General features: G+C 47.2%; 2 protein-coding genes and 1 non-coding gene across 15 annotated transcripts in view; 1 reads left to right on the forward strand and 2 right to left on the reverse strand.

The window, feature by feature from the left end:
• The first annotated feature begins 1,305 nt into the window (after nucleotides 1-1,305).
• TMEM53 (transmembrane protein 53) overlaps nucleotides 1,306-22,812 on the forward strand; it is a 69,069-nt gene continuing 47,562 nt past the window's right edge. The window contains exon 1 of one of the 2 annotated variants that reach the window (XM_070260099.1): nucleotides 1,306-1,965. The gene's annotated coding sequence lies outside the window, so the exon portion shown is untranslated. The remainder of the gene's footprint in view (nucleotides 1,966-22,812) is intronic. The other variant, XM_070260100.1, reaches the window with a different exon arrangement.
• Nucleotides 2,138-22,812, reverse strand: part of ARMH1 (armadillo like helical domain containing 1) — a 49,788-nt gene continuing 29,113 nt past the window's right edge. For 7 of the 12 annotated variants that reach the window (XM_023631387.2, XM_001496328.7, XM_023631369.2 and 4 more), the window contains 6 exons: nucleotides 3,419-3,541; nucleotides 3,263-3,335; nucleotides 3,012-3,141; nucleotides 2,847-2,924; nucleotides 2,472-2,553; nucleotides 2,138-2,394 (listed from right to left, as the gene is read on the reverse strand). In XM_023631387.2, coding sequence (XP_023487155.1) covers nucleotides 2,303-2,394; nucleotides 2,472-2,553; nucleotides 2,847-2,924; nucleotides 3,012-3,141; nucleotides 3,263-3,335; nucleotides 3,419-3,541 — 578 coding nt within the window. In that variant the 3' untranslated portion in view covers nucleotides 2,138-2,302. The remainder of the gene's footprint in view (nucleotides 2,395-2,471; nucleotides 2,554-2,846; nucleotides 2,925-3,011; nucleotides 3,142-3,262; nucleotides 3,336-3,418; nucleotides 3,542-22,812) is intronic. The other 5 variants (XM_070260095.1, XM_014737300.3, XM_070260098.1 and 2 more) reach the window with 1 other exon arrangement.
• Nucleotides 11,323-11,429, reverse strand: LOC111772622 (U6 spliceosomal RNA). The gene has a single exon (XR_002806626.1). It is a non-coding gene; the product is annotated as a U6 spliceosomal RNA (small nuclear RNA).

Here is a 22,812-nt window from a genome sequence, read left to right on the forward strand (position 1 = left end):
TTCTTATTCATAGTAGAAACATAATGTGAAGTATTTAGTGGTGAAATGTCATGATATCTGAATCTTTCAAACAGTTCAGTAAACACACAGAGAGAAAGCAAGTGTGTCAGAGAGTCTAGGTATACAATTATTCCTTTTATTATTCTTTCAACTTTTTTGTAGTTTTGAACTTTTGAAAATAAAAAGTTGGAGGAAAAGAAATATATATTGATAAATTCCATGTAATATATGCTTTAGATACTTGCATTATACCGAAAATTTCATTTTAAAAAGTTCCCTTTATTTTTTTTGAGGAAGATTAGCTCTGAGCTAACTACTGCCAGTCCTCCTCTTTTTTGCTGAGGAAGCCTGGCCCTGAGCTAAAATCGTGCCCATCTTCCTCTACTTTATACGTGGGACGCCTGCCCCAGCATGGCTTTTGCCAAGCGGTGCCATGTCTGCACCCAGGATCTGAACCGGCAAACCCCAGGCCTCCCAAGTGGAACGTGCGCACTTGACTGCTGTGCCACCGGGCTGGCCCCATTGTTTTTCTTAAACTATGATCGCCTTGGACCAGTGGTTTCTAGATGTTTTGATTTTCCAATTATTAAAATTTCCAAAAAATTTCTGGTGTACTGCTTTTTACCATCATTCTACAAAAGAAAGGCCATTTCAAGACTAAAAACAGTAAGAATGACTTGACCCCAAATGAAAGGACTTTTCTTTGAAACAGGAAATCCATTTAGCTTTATGGAAAACACGACTATGTTTTGTTAACTTCTCTCTCTTCCCTCGACGCAAATAGAGGAAAGCTGAGGGTCGACATCAGTTTGGGGAAGGCTGGGGGCGGGGGCGGGGCTTAGACTAACAATATCAGGGCCTGTGGTGCCCTCTTGTGGCAGCCTGGGGAGTTACTTCCACCTGACCACTGCCTCTGCTTTGGAGGGACAACTCCCTCACACACCTCAGTCAGTCAGTCATGCACGCCAGGCATTGTGCTCAGTGTTTGCGATTATCAGTAACAAATATCCCTGCCCTGGTGGAGCTGGAACAATAACTAAATAAGTGCTATGGAAAAAATAGCAGCATAAGGCTGATTGGGGGCCCGAATGTAGGAGTGGTAATGTGGGTTGCAGCTTAAAAACGAGTAGCCCTCATTGAGAACCTGAGTTTTGTGTAAAGATCTGAACGGAGGTGAGCGAATTAGCCAGGCAGCTAGTTATCTGGGGAGAGAGGTTCTAAGAACAGAACCTCTCACTGTTCAACAGAAAAGTCAGGACAAAAGCCCTAAGGCAAGAGCTTGTTTGTCAGTTTCAGGAAACACCCACACAGCCAGGGCGACTGCAGAAAGAAGGAGAGAGTTCAGAGGTGGTGGGAGACACGATGGCCAAGGGTGTGAGCTTTACTTTCAGTGAAATGGACAGCCCTACAAGGTTTTGAACAGAGCAATAGAATCTAAAGTTTAAAAAGACCGTTCTGGCTGCTGTATTGAAAAGAGAATAGGGCAGAAAGCAGAGTCATCTAGAGGACAGATGATGGTACTAGGTGGCGAAGCATTAGATGGCTAAGACCAGGGCCTTAGCAATGGAGGGAGTGAGTTGGAGCTGGATTCTGGATACATCTGGAAGGTAGAGTCAACAGATAGATGGATACAGATGTTAAACAGACAAGAACTCCACTCTTCTGTTCTGAGCGGCAGGAAGGATGAGGTGCCGTTAGTAAGTCGCAGAAGGTGGCGCAGGATCGCAAGTTCAGTTTTGGGCACAATGAGGTGGAAGTGTTTAGCTGGAAACAGACGTGTGGGAGTCAGTACACAGAAGCAGTATTTAAAGCTTGAGCCTGGATGAGATCACCAGGGTGTAAAAGGAGATAGAGGCTCGAGGTCAGAGTCTTGCCTCACTCCAACTCGAAAGAAGCTGGGTTGAAGAGGAGGAATCAGCAAAAGAGAATGAGGAGAAACAACCAGAGAGGCAGGAGACAAACCAGGTGGGTGTGTGTCCTGAAGGAGAGAGTGAGGGGCCAGCAGGCTGTGCCTGTGAACCTTCTGGATGTTGGTCCCTCCGGAGCAGCCCTTTTCCTCGGTGAGCAGAGGCACCCCAACCCAGCATCCCGGCTTTCATTCCATCTCCCTCCCCGCCCCCGACACAGAGAACAGAGAGACAGCAAGACTGTTTATTGAGCTCTTCCCAGCCAGCGGCTCTCCCATTCCCTCACTGGTGGGCCTCACCCCCAGCCTCCCACCTAGGGCCTAGGGGCACCAGGCTCCTTCAGCCACGCTTCCTGCCACACAGCCCTGGCTTCCTGGATTGCCTCAGAGGCTCTGTTACTCCTTTCCTTCCGTATCTTCGTTCTGATCCTCATTACCAGGGCTGAAGCAGAAGCTCATGCTGCTGCAGGCCTCAGTGAGGTGTAACTCTGGAGGCAGGGAGGTGCGCCTGAGCCTGAGCGCCCGCTGCACCTCTCTGCCCCGGGTCCCCTCCCTCCCCACTCACCTCTGGTGACATTGACTTTGTTGGCAGCCAAGATGTCCGCCTGAATGCTATCTATTTTCATGTATAAGTTCTCGGGGCTGCTCTGAGAATGGGAGCAAGGGGAACCTGGCTGAGGTGCCAAGGCAGTCTAGGCTTGGGTGGGCTCGGGCAGAGGGAGGTTGCAGGCGGGGGTTGGGCTCCTAGCTTGACTAGAAGGGCAGCAAAAGGAACGGAAAGGTGCCAGGAGAGGAGGCCACGCCAGGCAGTCCCTCCTGCAGCTGGCCACCAGGCCCCATCTGTGTGGGTGGTGTTGAGCAGGGTGGGGACGGTGTGGAGAGGGCACCATTCTGTCCGTGCCCTTTGCTCTTTGTGGCGGGACGGGATGGGGGCACTTACGAGGAAGAGCTGGTAGAGTTCCTCCCCCATGGACTTGCGCACGTGCTGCTCCACGACCGGGAACGTCTGCACGAAATACTGCGGAGTAGGGTGGGGGGCGGCCGGCGTGACTGCAGGGCCGCCCCGGGCCGCGCCGCGCCGCCCCGCCGGAGCCGCCGCGCTCACCTGCAGCGTGAGGCTGGCCTGCCGCTGGCTGTTGCTGTGGTCCGTGTTGCCCATGGCGCTCAGCAGGCTGTGCACCACGCGCAGGTGCAGCATCTCCTGGGCGAGGCTCGTGTTGCTGCGCGCCAGGACCCTGGGCAGGGGATTCGCGCTGCGGCCACCCCTTGGGGCTCGCGTGCCCGGCCGCTGCGCTGGGGCCCGCGGGCAGCGCTGAAGCTGGGGGACTGCACCCCTCCCCACCCCCGTCTGCTTACCCGATGGTCTTGGCGGCCGCGGCCTGCTGCAAGAACACGGGCAGCTGGGCGGTGAGCTGGAGAACCGAGGAGTCTGGCAGAGTGGCAGCCATGAGGCGGGAGACCCCCCTGCTCCCGCCCAGGTGCCCCTTGCCCCCAGTCCTAGCGGGTCTCTACCGTTGAGGATCTTGGGCTGCAGTTTGCTGGTCTCCCTGACCGACGGAATCAGCAGGTCCACGAGGCCTCTGAGCAGCGCCGGGCACACGTCGTAGTTGACCAGGTCCTTGATCAGCTCGATGGCTGCGGAAGGGCAGAGGCGCTGGAGAGGCCTGAGGCTCCAACAGTGCCCACCCCCGAGGAAGCCGAGAGCCCTGGGACCATCCCTTTACCCTCCATCTAGCTTCCCCAGCACCTTTTACTGGCCAGCACTGGGCAGGGCATGGGGGGAGCTGGGCAGGGGGCACCTCAGTCCTGCCCTCCTGCAACTCGTGGTTAAAGAGGAGGAGGAGGGGGTCGAGGCCAGAGCCAGAGGCCCCACAGAGGCAGGCGCCTGTGGCTCGGAGGAATCCAGAAGATTTTGTGAAGGAGGGAAGGGCTGGGTTCTTCAAGGAGACAAGGATGGAGAAAGAGGAGATGAGAGGAAGGCAGAGTTGTGGGTGAGGGATGTGGGGCAGAAAATGAGACAGGGGTGGAAGCAAGGTAGACAGCAGTTTAGAGAAACTTTCCTCTCTGACGAACCATTACTGAGGTATTCTTTGCCCAGGCTCTGTGCCAAGGGCTTTCCATACAGTATCCCACTGAAGTGCACCATAACTGTTCCCAACATAACCGATGAGTTTGCTTTGCAATAACACTGACTGTTATCCCCATTTTACATTGGAGGGAATGAGGCACACAGAGGTGAGGCACACAGAGGTAAAGCACTTCGCCCAAGGTACCACAGCTAGGAAGTGGTGAAAGCAAAAGGATGGAAAGAATTTGTTAGGAAGGAGGAGGGAACTAGAATTTATGGAGGGAATTTTCTGGGGCTACTTTCCAGTCCTTCATTCCTTCCAGCATTCACTCAGCCTTTTGACAAATCCACAGGGAAGTCCTATTGTGGCCAGGGCACATATGGTGACAAGTGCTATAAAAGGGGTGGTAGGCTGTGGGAGGGCCTGTGAAGATGGGGAGGATTGAGTATTTTTGTAAAGAGAAAGGAACCATAGAGAGGCAGAGCTAGAAGGGGGCAGGGTCAGAGGGTAATGGATGGTAGGCTGGGGTAAATGTTACACTAAACACATGCGCTTCTCCATGGAAGACAGGACTGAGAAACGCGCCGACCCCAGCACAGGAGTCCAGTGTGGCCCCTCTCTCCACTCCCTCCTGGGGGAGACAGGACTTAGGAAAGTACTTGTTTCCGTGGCCAGTCATTTGCAAACCAGAATGTAATGTCGACACATGAGAACTATTATCAGTATTATCTGCTTGAATAACAAAAATTAACCTTTTATTTCCTTGTCAGGAGATTTTACGTGATAAGAATGCATTTGGGAAAAGTCTCTAGAATGGAAGAGAAGCTTTCGTCCATAGGTGCAAAGGCACCCTGTGTGCTGGGGGATCTGCTGGTATCGGGGAAGATGGGCACCGTGGGTACACATACAGCCTTGTTTTTTTGGATGGAATTTCAGCTGAAGATTTTGGTGGACAGGAAACACTCGAGAACTGGTAGTGGCGTTTTCCTGAGGCCTTACTTAGGTAAGGTTAAGTATTTGGTTCCTCAGAGATGGATGCTTGATCTGCCAGAATGCAGGCATATCCCTAACTAAGGAGTAGCAAACACAGCCCATTTGCTGTTTTAAAAGGTGTTTTGATTTTTTTTGTCCTTTAATTTTCAAGGTTTTCACGAGAGGTATAGCATGTGTGCTCTGCGAACTTAAATGTGTATTCTTTGCTCTCTTGTATGAAGGCAGGAAACCACCAGATCAGCTCAACACCAAGTCAACAGAGGATCCCATAGCTTTCCAAGTTCGTGACATGGGCCTTCTTTTCCTAACAGTGGACTAGTGTCTTACATCAGTTCTTGACAATTCTCAGTCAACGTTTCTTTAATGGTGCTGCTGCCCTAATCTTTCTTTTTTCTCTTTGTCTCTATTAGATGTTCTCCACCAACCAAGTCTCTTACCTCAGTCTCTTACTCTCTTTATTTTCATCTTTTTGACTTTGGTGAATTCTGAATAGTTTCTTCTTCCCTTTCTTCTTGCTTACTAATTTTCTCTTCACTTGTGTCTAGTCTGTGAAATGTGTCCATTGAGTAATTACTTTTTATTTTTTTTAAATTTTTTTCCTTTTTCTCCCCAAAGCCCCCTGGTACATAGTTGTATATTCTTCGTTGTGGGTCCTTCTAGTTGTGGCATGTGGGACGCTGCCTCAGCGTGGCTTGATGAGCAGTGCCATGTCCGCGCCCAGGATCCGAACCAACGAAACACTGGGCTGCCTGCAGTGGAGCGCTCGAACTTAACCACTCGGCCACGGGGCCAGCCCCCTGAGTAATTACTTTTAACTATTGTATTTTTAAGTTTCAGAAATTCCATTTTGTTGTTTCTCAAATCTGTTATGTCACTTTTTATAGCTTCCTGATCCCTAAAGTTATTTACCATATTTTTTTAAATTAGCAATAATGGCGCCTTGGATAAACTTCATTGTTTACGATACTGCCACTGTGCAAAGCTTTACCAGATTTTTTTTTAACTTAGTTTTTGAGTCTGTATCTAATAATTACTTTGGCTGAAGTCTTTGTGAGTCATTTTCTAGTCTACTAGTCACTTACAGTAACTTCTTTGTGTGCATGATTATCTTATACTTTGGGTTGGTCTTGTATGTGCAAAATTAATTGTAGGAAAAACTTGAGAGCTAGGATGAAGATACTTTCTTCCAGAGAGCATTTTCCTTTGTTTCTATCAGCCACCTGAGCACTCTTAATTCTGAACCACCTTTGCCTAAGTTCAAGACTTGAGGTTCCTTGGACCACCAGGTGGTTGTACAATCTGTGGAAGACCACTTGAGGGCTGGCCTACTTCTGGCTCACCCTTACCTTCAGGATATTGTCCTCCAGGGTCCCAGCTTAATGCATTTCTGGTAGAGATATCAGACCTCCTAGCTGGGGCAGACCCGCTGCCTTCTCTGTCCCATGTCTTTTTTTTTTTTTTTTTAAAGATTTTATTTTTTTCCTTTTTCTCCCCAAAGCCCCCCGGTACATAGTTGTATATTCTTTGTTGTGGGTCCTTCTAGTTGTGGCATGTGGGACGCCGCCTCAGCGTGGCCAGACGAGCAGTGCCATGTCTGCGCCCAGGATTCGAACTGATGAAACACTGGGCCGCCTACAGCGGAGCGCGTGAACTTAACCACTCGGCCACGGGGCCAGCCCCTATGTCTTTTTTTTTTTAAGATTGGCCCTCAGCTAACATCTGTTGTCAATCTTTTTTCTTCTTCTTCTCCCCAAAGCCCCCCAGTACCTAGCTGTGTGTTCTAGTTGTAGGTCCTTCTGGCTGTGCTACATAGGACGTCGCCTCAGCATGGCCTGATGAGCGGTGCTAGGTCTGCACCCAGGATCTGAACCGGCGAAACCCTGGGCCCGGGAAGGGAGCGTGTGAACTTAACCACGGGCCGGCCCCTCCCTCACCTTTTGATGCTGCTTCGTTTCTTCCGGATCAGGAAATGGCCTCTACTTTGAGTGCTGGGCTTCCTTCTGGGTTCTCACCTTCCCCTAGGTTGTGGTCTGGTAATTCCTCACTGTACTGCTCTCTAATGTTATTAAGAAGGTAACATTTTTTTCTTCTAGATATTTGTGCTACAATGGGAAATAGATATTTGATTTTTGTCGCTGGTTCCTGGCCCACAGCTTCTAAAAGCCTTGGAATCTCCAGAGTGATGAGTGTCTTTTGCATGTTAAATGAGATAATTGGTGGCTGGGGGTGCCTAGAGGGCATCAGGATGGGGGCTGGTCACTAGAAAGACCAGGACATGACTACAGGGTTGGACCTTTCAGCCCCAGCCCCTAGCCTCTAGGGAGGGGAGAGAGATGAGAGAGTGAGTTAATCACCAGTAGCCAATGATGTAATCCTCATGCCTATGTAATGAAACCTCCATAAAAACCCTTCAGTGATGGGGTTTGGAGAGCTTCCGGGCTGGTGAACACATCGAGGTGTGGGAGGGTGGTGTGTCTGGAACAGCCCCCTAACCCATGTCTTGCCCTATACATCTCTTCCATTTGGCTGTTCTGAGCTGACTCCTTTATAATAAACTGGTAATAAAGTGCTTTCCTGAGTTCTGTGAGTTGTTCTGGTAAATTGTGGAATCTGAACGGGAGAGGGGGTTATGGGAACCGTCTGACTTTGTGGCCAGCTTGGACAGAAGTGTGGGTGACATGGGGCATCTGAAGCGAGGGCAGTCTTGTGGGACTGTGCTCTGAAGCCTGTGGAGTTTGAAGTTAACTCCGGGCAGTTAGTGTCAGAATCGAATTGAACCGTAGGACAACCAGCTGGTGTCCACAGAGAACTGGAGAATTGCTTGGTGTGGAAAACCCCCACACATTTAGTGTCAGAAGTCTTGTGAGTAAAATCAGCTCAGTAGTTTAGTCTCCAGGTGGGGGAATGGGTCCAAACTGCCTAGCCTACCATTATCAGAAAAAGAGTCTTTACCTGGCCATTGGTACTCATTCTTCTAGACTCAGCTCAGAAATGAGCTTTCTGGCCTGTTCTCTCCCTGACTACACTCTGGACCACTCAGGAGCAGATGTTCTGCGTCTCTGGCCCTACAGCATCACTTTCTCACCATGGCGTACTGGTATCATCCAGTAAGAGTCTCTCCACTAGTGTGTGAACTCCAGTGAACATATCTGAGGCACCCCTGTCTGCCCAGAGCCTCAAACTGTTCCTGGCACAAATGCACGCTCCATAAATGTTGTCGAAAAGAAGTGAGTGGATCTTGCATTCTTGTAGGCTAAAGACCACTCCGGTCGTGGCAGCCTAGGACTGTGCTTGGAAACTGCCAGCTTGCTGAGAGATGACCCTAGAGGAGGCTCTGCCCTGGCCACTGTGGCCCCATCCACACTGAGCTGTAGAACTCCTCCCAGCCCCGACTCTTGTACAGGCTGAAGAGCCAGCACTGCTGCAGCTCCATCCCTTCATCTCCATGGCCAACTGGGGGAGCTCTTGGAAGCCAGGACCTTAACTTCTGGGCCAGCCTAGAACTGAGCCACGTGCCATGAATGCTCACTTCATATGAGCCAGGCATATGGAAAGGTGAAGGGATTTTGGCCCTCCCTCCACGCTGGGAGATAAGGGGCATCTGGTGAAGAGGCCATGAAAGGGACTGTGTTGATCTACAAGGCACACAGAGTAGGTCTCTGCAGGAGATGCTTTCAGCTCTTGGAACCTTTACTTGCTTAACTCCCAACAGACATATGCTGCCTAACAGTGAACAAATGCTGGTCAGAAAACTGTCATTGACAAGCACCAACAGAGCAGTGGCCTGTTTACCCAGAGGTAGAGGCTCTGTGTCTTGCACACACACTGCACACTCAACTCTCCTGCCTGCTGCTGAACCATCAGCTGCCAAGCCCAGCAGAGGGAGCGGGAGCTGTGTTCCGCACTCCAGGCCTTAGAGCGCCCTCTGGCAGGAAGAAGAGAACCACTTTTGGCTGGTGTGTTGATCTAAGGAAAGGCATGGAGAACCAGCCCACTTCCCCAAAACTGCCCTTGTGCCAGATTCTGGGAGGCCTGCCATCCTTCCGGGCTCTAGAGCCATGGGGCACACCAGAAGGCCTGGTCCTGAGGCCAGTCTTGTCTCAGCCTGTTCTTCCCAATCACAGAATCAAAGATTCACTCCCAGGAGCAAATCCTCAAGGATGTCCCCTGCTACCCCTTCTAGTGCTTGGCACTCTGGGGACAGGCCTTCTGGGGCAGCCCCTTTCCTCTGTGGACCAAGCTGATTCAGAAACAGCTGGTTCATTCAGAAACACTTCCTATGACTGTCCAGCCGCTCCTTCTGGGTTTCCTCTTTGTCCAGGTCTCCAGGGGTGGCCCTCACAACCCAGGTGCCCCTCACCCCAGCCTCCGATTGCTCAGATCTGGTTCTAATTTGGAATCACAGAGCCGGCAACATTGCGGACGGAAAGGGACTTGCATGTCGAGCCTCCCCAGCTTCCTCCAAACACTCTCCCACCTGGATGAAAATGCGGCCTGGGTGCCCCTGGTTGCTTGGCAGCCGTGGCCTGTGCTGGCTGGAGGCTGAAACCCCCAAGTCTTCTCACTTGTTCTCATATTGTTTGGTTATGAAACCTTTTCTTCCTTCTTGAATTAGTGCAGCTTGGTTTTTGCATCTGAGCGGTTGGCTCCTCTCCCATCCGACTACACGGGGCCTCGTCAGCTGCAGCACACCTCTCAGGAGTGGGCTCTTCCCAGGCACAAGCTGGCGGCACCTGAGTGCCAGGACACCCGGGAAGAGTGCCTGCCTGTGCCTAAGTGAGCTCTTCCTGCAGCAAGGAAGGACTCCGTGAACACTCAGGGGAGAAATGAATGGATGAAGATAATTTTATGAAATCTCCCTGACCACAAGTGGCATTCTCTGCCCACATAGGACCAAGTACTCCAGGAGACAAATATCTGGCTCTGCCTATTCACTTTACACTAAATACTTGATCCTTCGTTGCCTGTATATCGGCAACTCTTGGAGCTCCTTAGAAAAATGGATTTAGTCACTGAGTCATTTTTGATTGAGTTTAAAATTCACAGCTGTCACTATTTATTTATTTATTTATTTATTTATTTTTATTTTTTTTCCTTTTCTATTTTATTGAAAAGTGGTTACTCCAGAAATTGTGGCTGCTGCTGCTTTTTTTTTTTGTAGAGAGATATTTCTGCTTTATTATTTATGTTTTAAATGTATAAATCCCATAATTTTAATTTTATTGATCTTTTTAAAAATTGAGGTCACATTGGTTTATAACATTATATCAATTTAAGGTGTACATCGCTATATTTTGACTTCTGTATAGACTACATTGTGTTCACCACCAAAAGTCTAGTTTCCATCCATCTCCGTACAAATGTGCCCCTTTACCCCTTTTCCCTTCTCCCCACTCCCTACCCCTCTCGTAACCACCAGTCTATTCTTTGTATCTATGTGGTTTTTTGTTTGTTTGTTTATCTTCCAAATATGAGTGAAGTGCTATGGTCATTGTCTTTCTCTGTCTGACTTATTTTGCTTAGCCTGATACCCTCAAGGTCCGTTCATGTTGTCGCAGATGGCAAGATTTCATCTTTTTTATGACTGAATAGTATTCCGTTGTATGTATACCACATCTTCTTTATCTATTCATCCGTTTCTGGGCAGTTAGGTTGCTTCCAAGTCTTGGCTATTGTGAATAATGCTTCAGTGAACATAACGGTGTTTTGAATTAGTGTTTTTGTGTTCTTTGGATAAATACCCAGAAGTGGAATAGCTGCATCATATGGTTTTCTATTTTTAATTTCTTGAGGAATCTCCATACTGTCTTCCATGATGGCTGCACCAAGTTACATTCCCACCAGCAATGTATGAGGGTTCCCTTTTCTCTTTCAGCCATTCTGACGGGCATGAGGTGATATCTCATTGTAGTTTCGATTTGCATTTCCCTAATAATTAGTGATGTTGAACATCTTTTCATGTGCCTGTTGGCCATCTGTAAATCTTCAGAAAATATCTGTTCAGATTCTCTGGCCCAGTTTTTGATCGAGTTGTTTGTTTTTTATTGTTAAGTTGTATGAGTTATTTATATATTTTGGAAATTAACTGGTTATTGGATACACGATTTGTAACGATCTTCTCCCAGTTGGAATGTTGTCTTTTTGTTGATGGTTTCCTTGGCTGTGCAGAAGCTTTTTAGTTTGATGTAGTCTCATTTGTTTATCTTTTCTTTTGTTTCCCTTGCCTGAGGACCGATGTCAAAGCGTGTACTACCTATGTTTTCTTCTAGGAGTTTTACGGTTGCGAGTCTTACATTCAAGTCTTTAATCCATTTTTAAAAATTATTTTATTGAGGTCATATTGGCTAATAACACAAAAATATGGAACGCTTCACGAATTTGCGTGTCATCCTTGCGCAGGGGCCATGCTAATCTTCTCTGTATCGTTCCAATTTTAGTATATGTGCTGCCGAAGCGAGCACACAGCTGTCACTATTTATACCGAAAGCGAAAGTGCTAGTCCCTGACCAAATGTCTCCACGAGAACCACAGCCAGTTACAACTCCTCACGCCCTGTGTTAGTCACCAAGCACAGCAGACTCATTCGGAAACCAGGGGGCCACAGGACACCACTGTCTTCGGCAGCTTTGCCTGAAGCCTGTGGTGCTAACAATACCCAACTGTCCTAAACTGAGGCAGTCATTGGTTCATTCACTGATTCATTCATTTATCTAACTAAATACTCACTGAGCATCTTCTGTGTGTCAGACTCCTGTGCTATGGCCATAAGGAGGACTAAGATATGATCCCTACCCTCAGGGATGACGCAGTCTAATGGGGTACCAGTAAGAACACTACATCATGAATGCCAGTTTCCTAAGAGCCATGGGAACCCAAAGGAAGCCAGGCTGGTGTGAGGGTATGTTGAGGGGGTGGGAGGTAGAGACTCAGGAGAAGGCTCCCTTGGAGAAGGTGACATGTGAGCTGATAAAGCCAGGGGGAGAAGGGAGGGACTGGAATGAAGGATGTGACAACTGCCATGTTGGGTAGTGCCTGCTACCCTTGTGGCCAGGCCAGCGGGGAGGTCTGGCGGGGACACGGGAGGTTGGGTCATGGAGTGAGAGCTACGCCTGGGGAGGTAGGCCAGCCCCAGCTTCTGAGGGCTTTTCACGTGCCAACCATCCTATAGAGCAGGCATTTTCTTGTCTTTCATTTCAGAGAAAACTAAGACTCAAAAAGATTGAATTGCTTGCCCAAGGTCAAACAGCTAATAAGTAGTGGAATGACTCTGTTGGATTCCAAAGCTCATATCCTCCACCACTAAGTTCTGCTGCCTCCACTGTGGTGGAATAGGAGATAGACTGAGTGTGGGCACCACCCTGGAGAGATGGAGATCGGTTTAGGGGTGAGAAATACAAAGACATGAATTGCAGCGGTGGAGACAGAATGAAGAAGAGGGAAGAGATTTGAATGCTGTTAAGGAGTTAGAGTTGACTGGTCTTGTTAGCAGGTGGCTGAAGGTGGGAAGGGGAAGAGAGGATGATCCCTATATTTCTAGCCTGGGGGACTGGGTGGTTTTCACTGAGATTGGCACTTTGGAGAATGAAAGGTTTGGAGCTGGAATATCGGGAGTCCAGTTCTGAATATGGTCAGTGACATCCAAGGGGAGATGTTCAGCAGGCAAATGGGAGCCATGGTCTGGAGCTGAGGAGAGCGGTCTGAGCTGCAGGGAGGTCACTCAGCCACTCTGCCGTCATCCTCGGAATGGGAATGATAATAGAGCCCACCTCGGCAGCTTACTGTGAGGGTTAAATGAGTAAAGAGCTGGAGCAGTACGTAGCGTGGAGAAAATACTTTATAAAGGTTAGCCATTATTGTTTCTGTCATTATAGGTGGTAATTAAAACCATAGGGTGGATGAGGAAAGAGAAGGGGACCTAGGATTGAATCCTGAGAGAAAAAGAAACCAACACCTAAGGGACTGGTAGAGGAGTAGGAATGTATAAAGGATGGAGAAGTGGTTTCCAGAGAGACAGGAGGAAGCCAGGAGAGGATGGGGTCTGGGAAGGAAGAGGTTAGAGTCCTCAGGGAGGAGGGGGTGACAGTTGAGAGTTCATGCCCAGCGAGGCTGAGGAGCAGCTCTGCGGGGCGCACGCTCATTCACTGGACAAACGTCGATTGGGTCCGCGTCGGCTCCAGCGCTAGTGCTGACTGACAGCCGTAAACAAAGCAGATGCAAGGAGCACGCCGCTGACACTCGATGGAAACTTTAGTGTAAGAGGAAGGCTTCCTCGAATCCAAAGAGGAACCACAGAATCCACGGCCTGTCAGCGCTGGAGGAAAGCTTGGGGATCACTGGTCTCATGCATGAAGAAACCCAGAACGAATGATTTGCCAAGGGAACCACAATAAAGAGGAGACAGAGCTGTAGCAGCAGCTTAGTATTCTTTTGGCAGACGGAGCCCTAGAAATGGCATTGCCTCTGGGACCTGTGGCGGGGCCACGCAACCATTTCCAAGGCACGCAGCACTGATGAGCTTTTTTACAATTCTTTGCTTCTTGAGCCTTGGAACACCGACGTCCCGGTTCTCTCTTCGCTCCCAGACAAGACTGCCACCTACTGGCCACATGGGAGAAGTGCGCTTCAGGGTTTGCTTCCTTCTCCGGCAGGGTAAGAATATAAGTTTGGGAAGTTGCACTGTTGCAAGGAAGAGGCCAGTGTCAGGCATCTTCCGGACCAATTACATCCTATCTCTGATTCCTGTACATTTCGTCACCTCTTTCACTACATCCTGTTCACAGCCCAATGTTGAAACATTAAAAACACATTGTCACTTAGTATTTTGTTTTAAGAAGCCAAGCAACAAAGTAATTAATGTTATGTGCTATGGTGGTATATGTATGGCTGAGTCAAGAATTACCATAGTATATCTTCCACTGGTATCTGCTTCTCTGGGCAAGTCTCACCAAGTCCAACCAGCCCGTGTGCCAGCGCTTTGCTCTGCTCCTGACACAAGTGACGCACCGCTGTGCTAGGCGTACAAGGGAAGACAGGACCAGGCCAGGGCAGACACAGGTTTTGAGGGCCAGGCAAACTGCGCAATTAGACACAAGTTTTTCCCAAGGACTTTCTATTTTAAAAAAACTCTGGAAGACTGTATCATAAAACTTATAAATGCGGAGTACAGTGTCACAGTTGAAGTGCTCATATAATTTTGGGGAAAAAATGTATCTTTTAAAAATATTCAGCAGGTTTTTATGTGAGACTATCCTTTAGTGTCAGAGCTGTGTGACTGTTGTCCAATGAAGTTACACAGGACAGGTGGCTCCTACACAGCAGGAAACCTGAAATTCCTGTCCATGTTAGCTCAGAAGAGGAAAGCAGGGGCACAACATTCTGTGGGGCAGAAGTTGTAGTTTTAAAAATGAGATCTTGGGGGGCTGGCCCCTTGGCCTAGTGGTTGCTTGGCATGCTCTGCTTCAGCAGCCCAGGTTCGGTTCCGGGGCATGGACCTACACCACTCGTCAGTGGCCGTGATATGGCAGTGACCCACATACAAAATAGAGGAAGACTGGCACAGATGTTACCTCAGGGTGAAACTTCCTCAAGCAAAAAAGAGGAAGACTGGCAACAGATATTAGCCCAGGGCAAATCTTCCTCAGCAAAATAAAATAAAATAAAATAAAAAATCTTGTAGTATTTGCTGTAAAAGGCATGAAGCTTAGGGGCTGGACCCACGCCCGAGTGGCTAAGTTCACGTGCTCTGCTTTGGCGGCCCAGGGTTTCATGGGTTCGGATCCTGGGCACGGACGTGGCACCACTCATCAAGCCATGTTGAGGCGGCGTCCCACATAGTACAACCAGAAGGACCCACAACTAAAATATACAACTCTGTACTGGGGGGACTTGGGGAGAAAAAAAAGAAGAAGATTTGCAACAGTTGTTAGCTCAGGTGCCAATCTTAAAAAATAAAAAAGTTTTTTAAAAAAGGCATGAAGCTGAGAAAACATAATTTTAAAAAGTATGTTTTATTGTAATAATAATGACGTTGCTTATCTTCAGGTTTTGTCTGTTTCTCAAAACTGGTAAAAACTAAAAAAGTCTTGTTCTCCTAGCACTGGAGAGACAGACAGTGTGGTGCTGAGGAGATGGCACAGGAGTTAGGCTGCCTGGGTGTGACCCACAACTTTCCCACTTATTATCTTTGAGATTTTGGACAGGTTATTTAATTGCTTTGTGCCTCAGTTTCCTCATCTGTAAACTGAGTATGATAATTGTACCTACTTCTCAGAATTGTTCTGAGAATTACATGAGATGATTAAAGAGCTTAGAAGAGTGCCTGGCATGTAGTCATCATTACAGGCACACCTTAGAGATATTGGGGGTTCTGTTCCAGACCACCGCAATAAGTGAATATCGCAATAAAGCGAGTCACATGAACTTTTTGGTTTCTCAGTGCACATAAAAGTTATGTTTACACTATACTGTAGTCTGGTAAGTGTGCAACAGCATTATGTCTCAAAAAGCTATGTACACACCTTAATTAAAAAAATAGTTTAGGGGGCTGGCCTGGTGGCGTAGCGGCTAAGTTCGCACGTTCTGCTTCTTGGTGGCCCAAGGTTCGCTGGTTCGGATCCCAGGTGCGGACATGGCACCGCGTGGCTTGCCATGCTGTGGTAGGCATCCCACATATAAAAGTAGAGGAAGATGGGCATGGATGTCAGCTCAGGGCCAGTCTTCCTCAGCAAAAAAGAGGAGGACTGGCAATAGCTCAGGGCTAATCTTACTCAAAAAAAACCCCAAATAGTTTATTGCTGAAAAATGCTAACCATCATATGAGCCTTCAGTAAGTCAATGTTTTTGCTGGTGGAGGGTCTTGTAAAAAACATAATATCTGCAAAGCGCAGTAAAAAGGGGCGTGTCTGCAGTGACTAATCGTGATTACTAGTTATCATTACTATTATTATTGCTGCTGTAACAGAGCTCTGTGAGGGCCGGGAATTTGTTCCATTTGTCACTATACACTCAGAGCCCAGCCCGGTGCCTGCTCTTGTGGAATAGATAAATGAACGAATGAAAAACTTAAATCATTTAAAAGTAAACCAACAAAGGACATTATCAAGAAAGTGAAAAGACAACCTACAGAATGGGAGAAACCATTCTAATATCCAGAATATATAAAGAACTCTTACAACTCAACAGCAAAAAGACAACAACTCAATTTTAAAGATGGGCATAGGACCTGAATAGATATTTCTCCTGGGAAGAAATATAAGTAGCCAACAAGCACATGAAAAGATGTTTAACATCTTTAGTCTTAGGGAAATGCAAATCAAAACTGCAATGAGGTACCATGCCTTCACACCCACGAGAATGGCTATATTTTAAAAAAAGGACAATAACAAGTATTGGAAGCCTGTGGAGAAATTGGAACCCTCAAACACTGCTGGAGGGAATGTAAAATGGTTCAGTTGCTGTGGAAAACAGTTTGATGGTTCCGCAAAGGTTAAACAGAATTACCATATGACCTGGCAATTCCACTCCTAGGTATATACACAAAAGAACTAAAAACAGGGACTCAAACATGTACATGTTCACTTGTGTTCACAGCAGCACTATCCACAACAGTCAAAAGGTTTCGGAAACAGCCCAAATGTGCATCAGTGGCTGAATGGATAGACAAATTGTGGTGTATACACACACACACACACACACACACAAGGGAATATTATTCAGCCATAAAAAAGAATGAAGTACTGATACACGCTACCACATAGATGAACCTCGAAAACATTATGCTAAATAAAAGAAGCCAGATACAAAAGGTCATATATTGTATGATTCTATTTATATGAAATACCTAGAATAGGCAAATTCATAGAGACAGAATGAAGATTGGTGGTTTCCAGGGCTGAGGGGAGGGGATGGGGAGCAAATGCTTAGGGGCACAGAGCTTCTTTTTGGGGTAATGAAATGTTTTAGAGCTAGACAGAGGTGGTGGTTATGCAGCATTGTGACTGTAACGAAACGCCACTGAATTGTTCATTTTAAAATGGTTAATTTAATGTTATGTGAATTTCACCTCAATTTTTTTTATTTTTTAAAGATTGGCACCTGAGCTAACATCTGTTGCCAATCTTCTTTTTTCTTCTTCTTCTCCCCAACGCCCCCCAGTACATAGTTGTATATTCTAGTTGTGAGTGCCTCTGATTGTGCTATGTGGGACGCTGCCTCAACATGGCCTGATGAGCGGTGCCATGTCCACGCCCGGGATCCGAACCAGTGAAACCCTGGGCTGCTAAAGCGGAGCATGCAAACTTAACCACTGGGCCACGGGGCTGGTCCCCTCACCTCAATTTAAAAAATGCTTTTATGAAGAAAAATGAAGTAAACCAAATCTGTGATTAATTTCTAAGTAAATCATACTTAATCTATGTAGCTGCACCAAACCAAGAACCTAAGGAAAATTAACAATGATATTCTTGCCCACTGCCAGAGTCTCTCCAGGTCTTTGGGGGCAGGGGAAGAGATGTCACACATTCAAAGAATTGCCCACGTCTGTCTTGTTTGGTCACTTAGGGTCACTGTTTCCTGGCACTAATATCTTTAGAGGATTCCACTATGTTCGTGCCGTGCAGTGTGCTCAGCCATTGACCCTGCCGCTGTACTCTGTGGTGATAAGCCACACTTTCAACTTCACTATATGAAACATGATCATTTTATTAGCAAGTCAAGTTAATCCTAGGTTTCTAGGTCAAGTAGACAAAAATTTTATTCTCCAAATGACCATTTTTCCAAATTCAAAAACACTTCTATTTTATCATGAACTTATTTCTTACACCTATTTGTTAATTTTTCAACAAGTGTTATTAGATGGGATAGTGGCTTTAAAATATGTCCACAAAATTTCAGTATGCTTCCTTTCTTTTTTTTTTGCTGAGGAAGATTAGCCCTGAGCTAACATCTGTGCCAATCTTCCTCAACTTTACATGTGGGACACTGCCACAGCATGGCTGACAAGTGGTGTAGGTCTGCATCCGGGATGTGAACCCATGAACCCAGGTTGTTGAAGTGAAGCATGCCAAACTTAACCATTATGCCACAGGGCTGGCCCCTGTATGCTTCCTTTCAAGAGGTGGAGCCCAATTCTCCTCCCCTGATTGTGGGCTGGACTGAGTGACTGGCTTCTAATGAATAGAGTAAAACAGAAGTGACAATGTACAACTCCTGAGATTAGATCATAAGATATCGGGACTGCCTCTTGGCTCTCTCTTGGATCACTGGCTCTGGGAGAAGCCAGCTGCCATGTTGTGAGGACCCTCAAGCAGCCCTGTGGAGAGGTCCAGGGGTGAAGAACTGAGGCTTCCTCTCAGCAACCAGCACTAACTCGCCAGCTGTGTTGGTGAGCCACCATGCCAGTGGCTCCTCCAGGCCCCGTCACGCCTTTGGATGACTGCAGCCCCGGCTGACAGCTTGACTGCAGCCTCACAAGAGATTCTGAGCGAGAACGGCTCAGTTAAGCTGTTCCCAGTTTCCTGACCCACGAAAACTGTGTGAGATAATAATTTATATTTTTTTAGCCACTAAGTTTTGGGGTCATTTGTTAGACGGCAATAGGTAACAAATATTGATGGGCTGATTTAACAGCTTTTGTAGATTTCTGCAAAGTTTGCATGTAATAGCTTTCATTTTGTCTTCACAGCAGCATTTTAAGGAATCTTTATTTGTGTCTGCCCAGGTTCTCTGAGCTGCAGTGGCAGGGGTGAGGACGGGGAGGGGGACCTGGAGAAGGAAGCTGTTGGAGGTCACCACCCTGCATGGCCTGGACTGCCCAACCTTGAGAAGAGGGGATGGGGAGAGGGTGGGGCAGAGCAAGGGAGAACGAGGGCCAGAGAGGGGGCCAAGAGAGGGCAGAAAGGGGTACCAGGGGCAGAGGAGAGGCCGAAGTCCCTGAGAACTCTGAGGTTCCGCCTTCTCCCAGCAATTTCAGGCCCTACCACTGCAACCAGTAGGAACTGCTAGAAACCTGAGGAAACGTATTTTTAGTAAACTGGTAATTTGGTGAAGTGGCCACTCAGAAAATTGGTCATTTGGCCAATCGATTTTTGGCAAGCATACATTTGGCAAATTAATTAACAATGATTGGTCGGCTTCTAATTAAGTCATACATAGTAATTTTTACATCCTTAAGGTAATAATTTATTTGTAAGAGATACTAATACATTCACACACATATATATTTCAAATTCCCAACAAAGTTCATTAATTTCTCCTTCCAAAACCTTTCGATGACTTTGAAATTTCTCTTTTCTGGGGAGGGAGACCAGTGAGCGAACACTTCTGTAGCTTTGGCCTGCTCATCGTGATTAAGTCCCTGCCTGCCACTAATTCCAGGAATAGCAATCCCCCTGGGAGGAAACTGCCATTTTTCACTTCAAAGCAATTATAAATGGAGATAAATTCCAGGCAGGACCGCTTTGGAGAAGTCCTTCCTTAATTTTAATTTTGGCTGTCTTAGGTTAAATGGGATCATCGTTAAAAGAAATTCTAAAATGTTAGTTCTATGAAAAGAAAAATTAGCAGAGGTAGGTGTCCGGACACTTTCCCTGGTTATTTCTACTTCAAAGTGAAGAACAGACAAGAAGGGACAATCAGAATCTCCTGCAGTGGGGACTAAAAAGCCATTACTTGGTCACATGTTTCCTCTTCCACTCTTTTTTAAGAACCTGGATGGGCAAGGCATTTCCAAGACATTTAACCCAGTGCTCCCTGACCCCCCTCTTCCGGGGGCACCAGCACAGGGGTGAGGGAGAGGCAATTTTATGAAACCCTCCTCTGGCAGACAAACATATTTCAGGAAACTGCATTAAAATACTGAGAAAGGGAGAAAAAGGAAGAAAGAGGAGCTTATCCCACTTGGACAGACATAGAGCCACCACTGCATATGTCGCCCCCAGCTAACACATGTCCCACGGGAGTGGTTTTAAAACTTGGCCACAGAGTTATTTGACCCTCCTCCCATCAAGATGTGGGGTCTGTGTGCTTCCCTTCACTCTGGGCAGGAAGTGAGGCTAGGTCGGAAAAGGCCATGCAGCTTCTGTCTGGAATGTCCTGGAAGCTTGCTCTCAGCTGCCCCCTTTTGGAATCCAGCCACCACGTTGTGAGAAGCCTAAGCTACATGGAGAGGCCATGAGTAGGTGCTGCGGAGTCCCACTTTCAAGCTCCCAAACGATTCCAGCCCTCTTGAGCTCCCCAAGGCTAAGGCTAGGGCGAGGCAAGTGAGGCATTTGCCTGTGATGCAAAATTTAAAGGAGGGGCCCAGAAACTCAGTAATCAAGAGAGGTACTATTTTAATGCAATCTTTTAAAAAAATCAAATTCAAAGATTCAAATAAAAGATTAATGCAAAAAAAATTCATGACGAACAGCAAATCAAAATGTTAAGTAAAAACAGGATCAGTAAGAGTGCCATGAGGAGCCATATTGGAGCCTGAGGCAAAAGGAAAACTCAGCAATAGTGATCCTCACTAGCCTCACTCTAGTTCCAGCTGTGGCTCCCAGCTGTCTTCCAAGTGAGGCCCCAGATAGCACGGAGCAGAAATAATCCATGTCTTCTGTGTCCTGTTCAAATTCCTGACCTATATAATATGTGAGAATAAAATAGGGATAATTTTATAACACTAAATTTGGGGTGGTTATAAGCAATAAGTAACCAGAATACCACCCTCTGCAGTAGAGGCCTTAGCTACCTTCCTCCAAGAAAAAACTTCTCTTTTTCCTCCTTCTCCAAACCCTCTTCCTTAGCCCTAAGAACTCTCAGGAAATAAACGGTCTCTTAAGACACACAGCCTCCACTTAGCCATCTGGGCTGAAAAAACTGGGTATTTCAAATTCTATTACCAATACGATGACTGTCAGCACAAAGCAGGGTATACACATTCAGTCATCCTGATTCATTCATTCCACAAATATTTAAGAGCCTACCGTGGCCAGTGCTGCTTAGTCATTAGAGAAACAGCGGTAAACAAAGATGAACTCTCAGCTCTTCTGCAGCTGACTTTCTGACAGAAGACAGACAATAAACAAGTAAACAAATGAACAAGATAATTTCCGAAGGAGACAAGTGCTATGATGGACAGAGACCTAGGTGGGTGGTGGGAGGGAACGGGGAAGCTTTAGAGAGTGTGGTCGGGAGTGTCTCTCTCAGAGGTGACATCTGAGCCGACACTTGAAGTCTGAAGTCTGAAGACCATCAATCCAAGGTCCGGGAGAAGAGCCTGCCGCGCTTTGCGGGCCAAAGCAGGTGTCTGGATTTCGGTCTAGGTGCAATGGCAAGCTAAGGAGTGACATCTAGTTTACATTTTAAAAGTCATCATTCTGGCTGCAGTGGGGGAATGAATTACAGGGGGACAGAGCAGAAGCAGGAAGATAAATTAGGGGACAGGCTGTGGATTAGCCCAGGGCGATCACAGTGGGGACGGGGAAGGTAAGTGGACATAGAGCCTAGAGGACTGGGTAACGATGGGATGGGGTGAGTGGTGAGAGAAAGCCGGTCATCTGGTACTAAGTCCTACATCTCTCACTTGAGCAGTTGGGTTGATGGTGGTACCTTTTACTGAAAACAGGAGGAAGAACAGGTTTGGGGAAGAAAATCGAGAGTTCTGTTTTGGCTATAAGTTTCAGATGCGTATTAGATATGGAGAGGAGGGGAGAGATCAGGGCTAGAGATACAGATTTGGTATCTGAATATATAACATATATATGATATTTAAAGCCATGGGACAGACAAAACCACACAGGGAGAAGGTGTAGAGATGGAGATGAGGAGAAGGCTGACCGAGAGTCTGGTGGAGAAATAGGAGAAACTGGCAAAGGAGACTGTGGCAAAACCAGTGGAGGAGGAAACTGGAAGTGGTGTCCCGGAAACCAAGAGAAGAGAGCGAGCTGCTTTTAACTAACTGGGTCAAAAGCAGCTGAGAGATCAAGGAGGAAGAAAATGGAAAGAACGAGTAGCTAGAAGGGAACTTGGGGTCGAGGAGGGGTATGCATCCCTAAACACTATAATTTAATTCTACCTTTTTGGGGGACATGTCTTTTAAATCTCTTTTAATCCACACATTACCAAGGAGGGGCTCTTTTCTAAGACGGGCGATACAGAGCAAATCTGCATGTCGGTGGAGATGATCTGCCAGAGAAAAAGGAAGGAGGTGACAGCAGAGGGAATGTGGGTCAGAGAGCAAGCAGAAGAGGTGGCCTGTGATAGGAGCAGGGACACTGTCGTAATGGGAGAGAGAGGAGAAGGTGAGCACTGGGTCAGGCAGGCTGGGATATTTGGAGGTGGGAAGATGGAGTTCTCAATGAAAAAGGAGGTGAGGCCGTCCCCTGGCTCCTCCACCACTGACACCCAGTGCAGGGGAAGCAGTCAGCAGACCCCCCAAGCCTCTTCATGTCCTATTGTCATCGGACTCCCCGTGAGAATTCCACCTTCCCAGTAGCCCTCTCGGGGGAAGGATGTCATCCCCCTCCACACACACACACACACACACACACACACACACACTCTCCTTCCCCTCCTCCTTCCAAACCATTCATTTTTCTCCTCAATACAAACAAACACAAACAAAATCCCAGTACTTGACATAGTATTTGGCACACCACAGATGTTCAATCAATATTTGTTTTTAAAAAACAAACAAATCCTGCCCTTTTAAGGTTAGTCTGTTCAGCTATATCACACGCTCTTCTTGGTGACGGTCTTCTCTACCCTGACGGTTGCCATCATCCTGGGGGCTCCACCTTGGTCTTGCAATTTGGTGTCCTCAAACTTAGAAAAATTCATCTGTGATTCCCTCCAGTCACCACTGTT

This window comes from Equus caballus, chromosome 2 (assembly GCF_041296265.1).
Source record: "Equus caballus isolate H_3958 breed thoroughbred chromosome 2, TB-T2T, whole genome shotgun sequence".
NCBI classification, from domain to species: domain Eukaryota; kingdom Metazoa; phylum Chordata; class Mammalia; order Perissodactyla; family Equidae; genus Equus; species Equus caballus.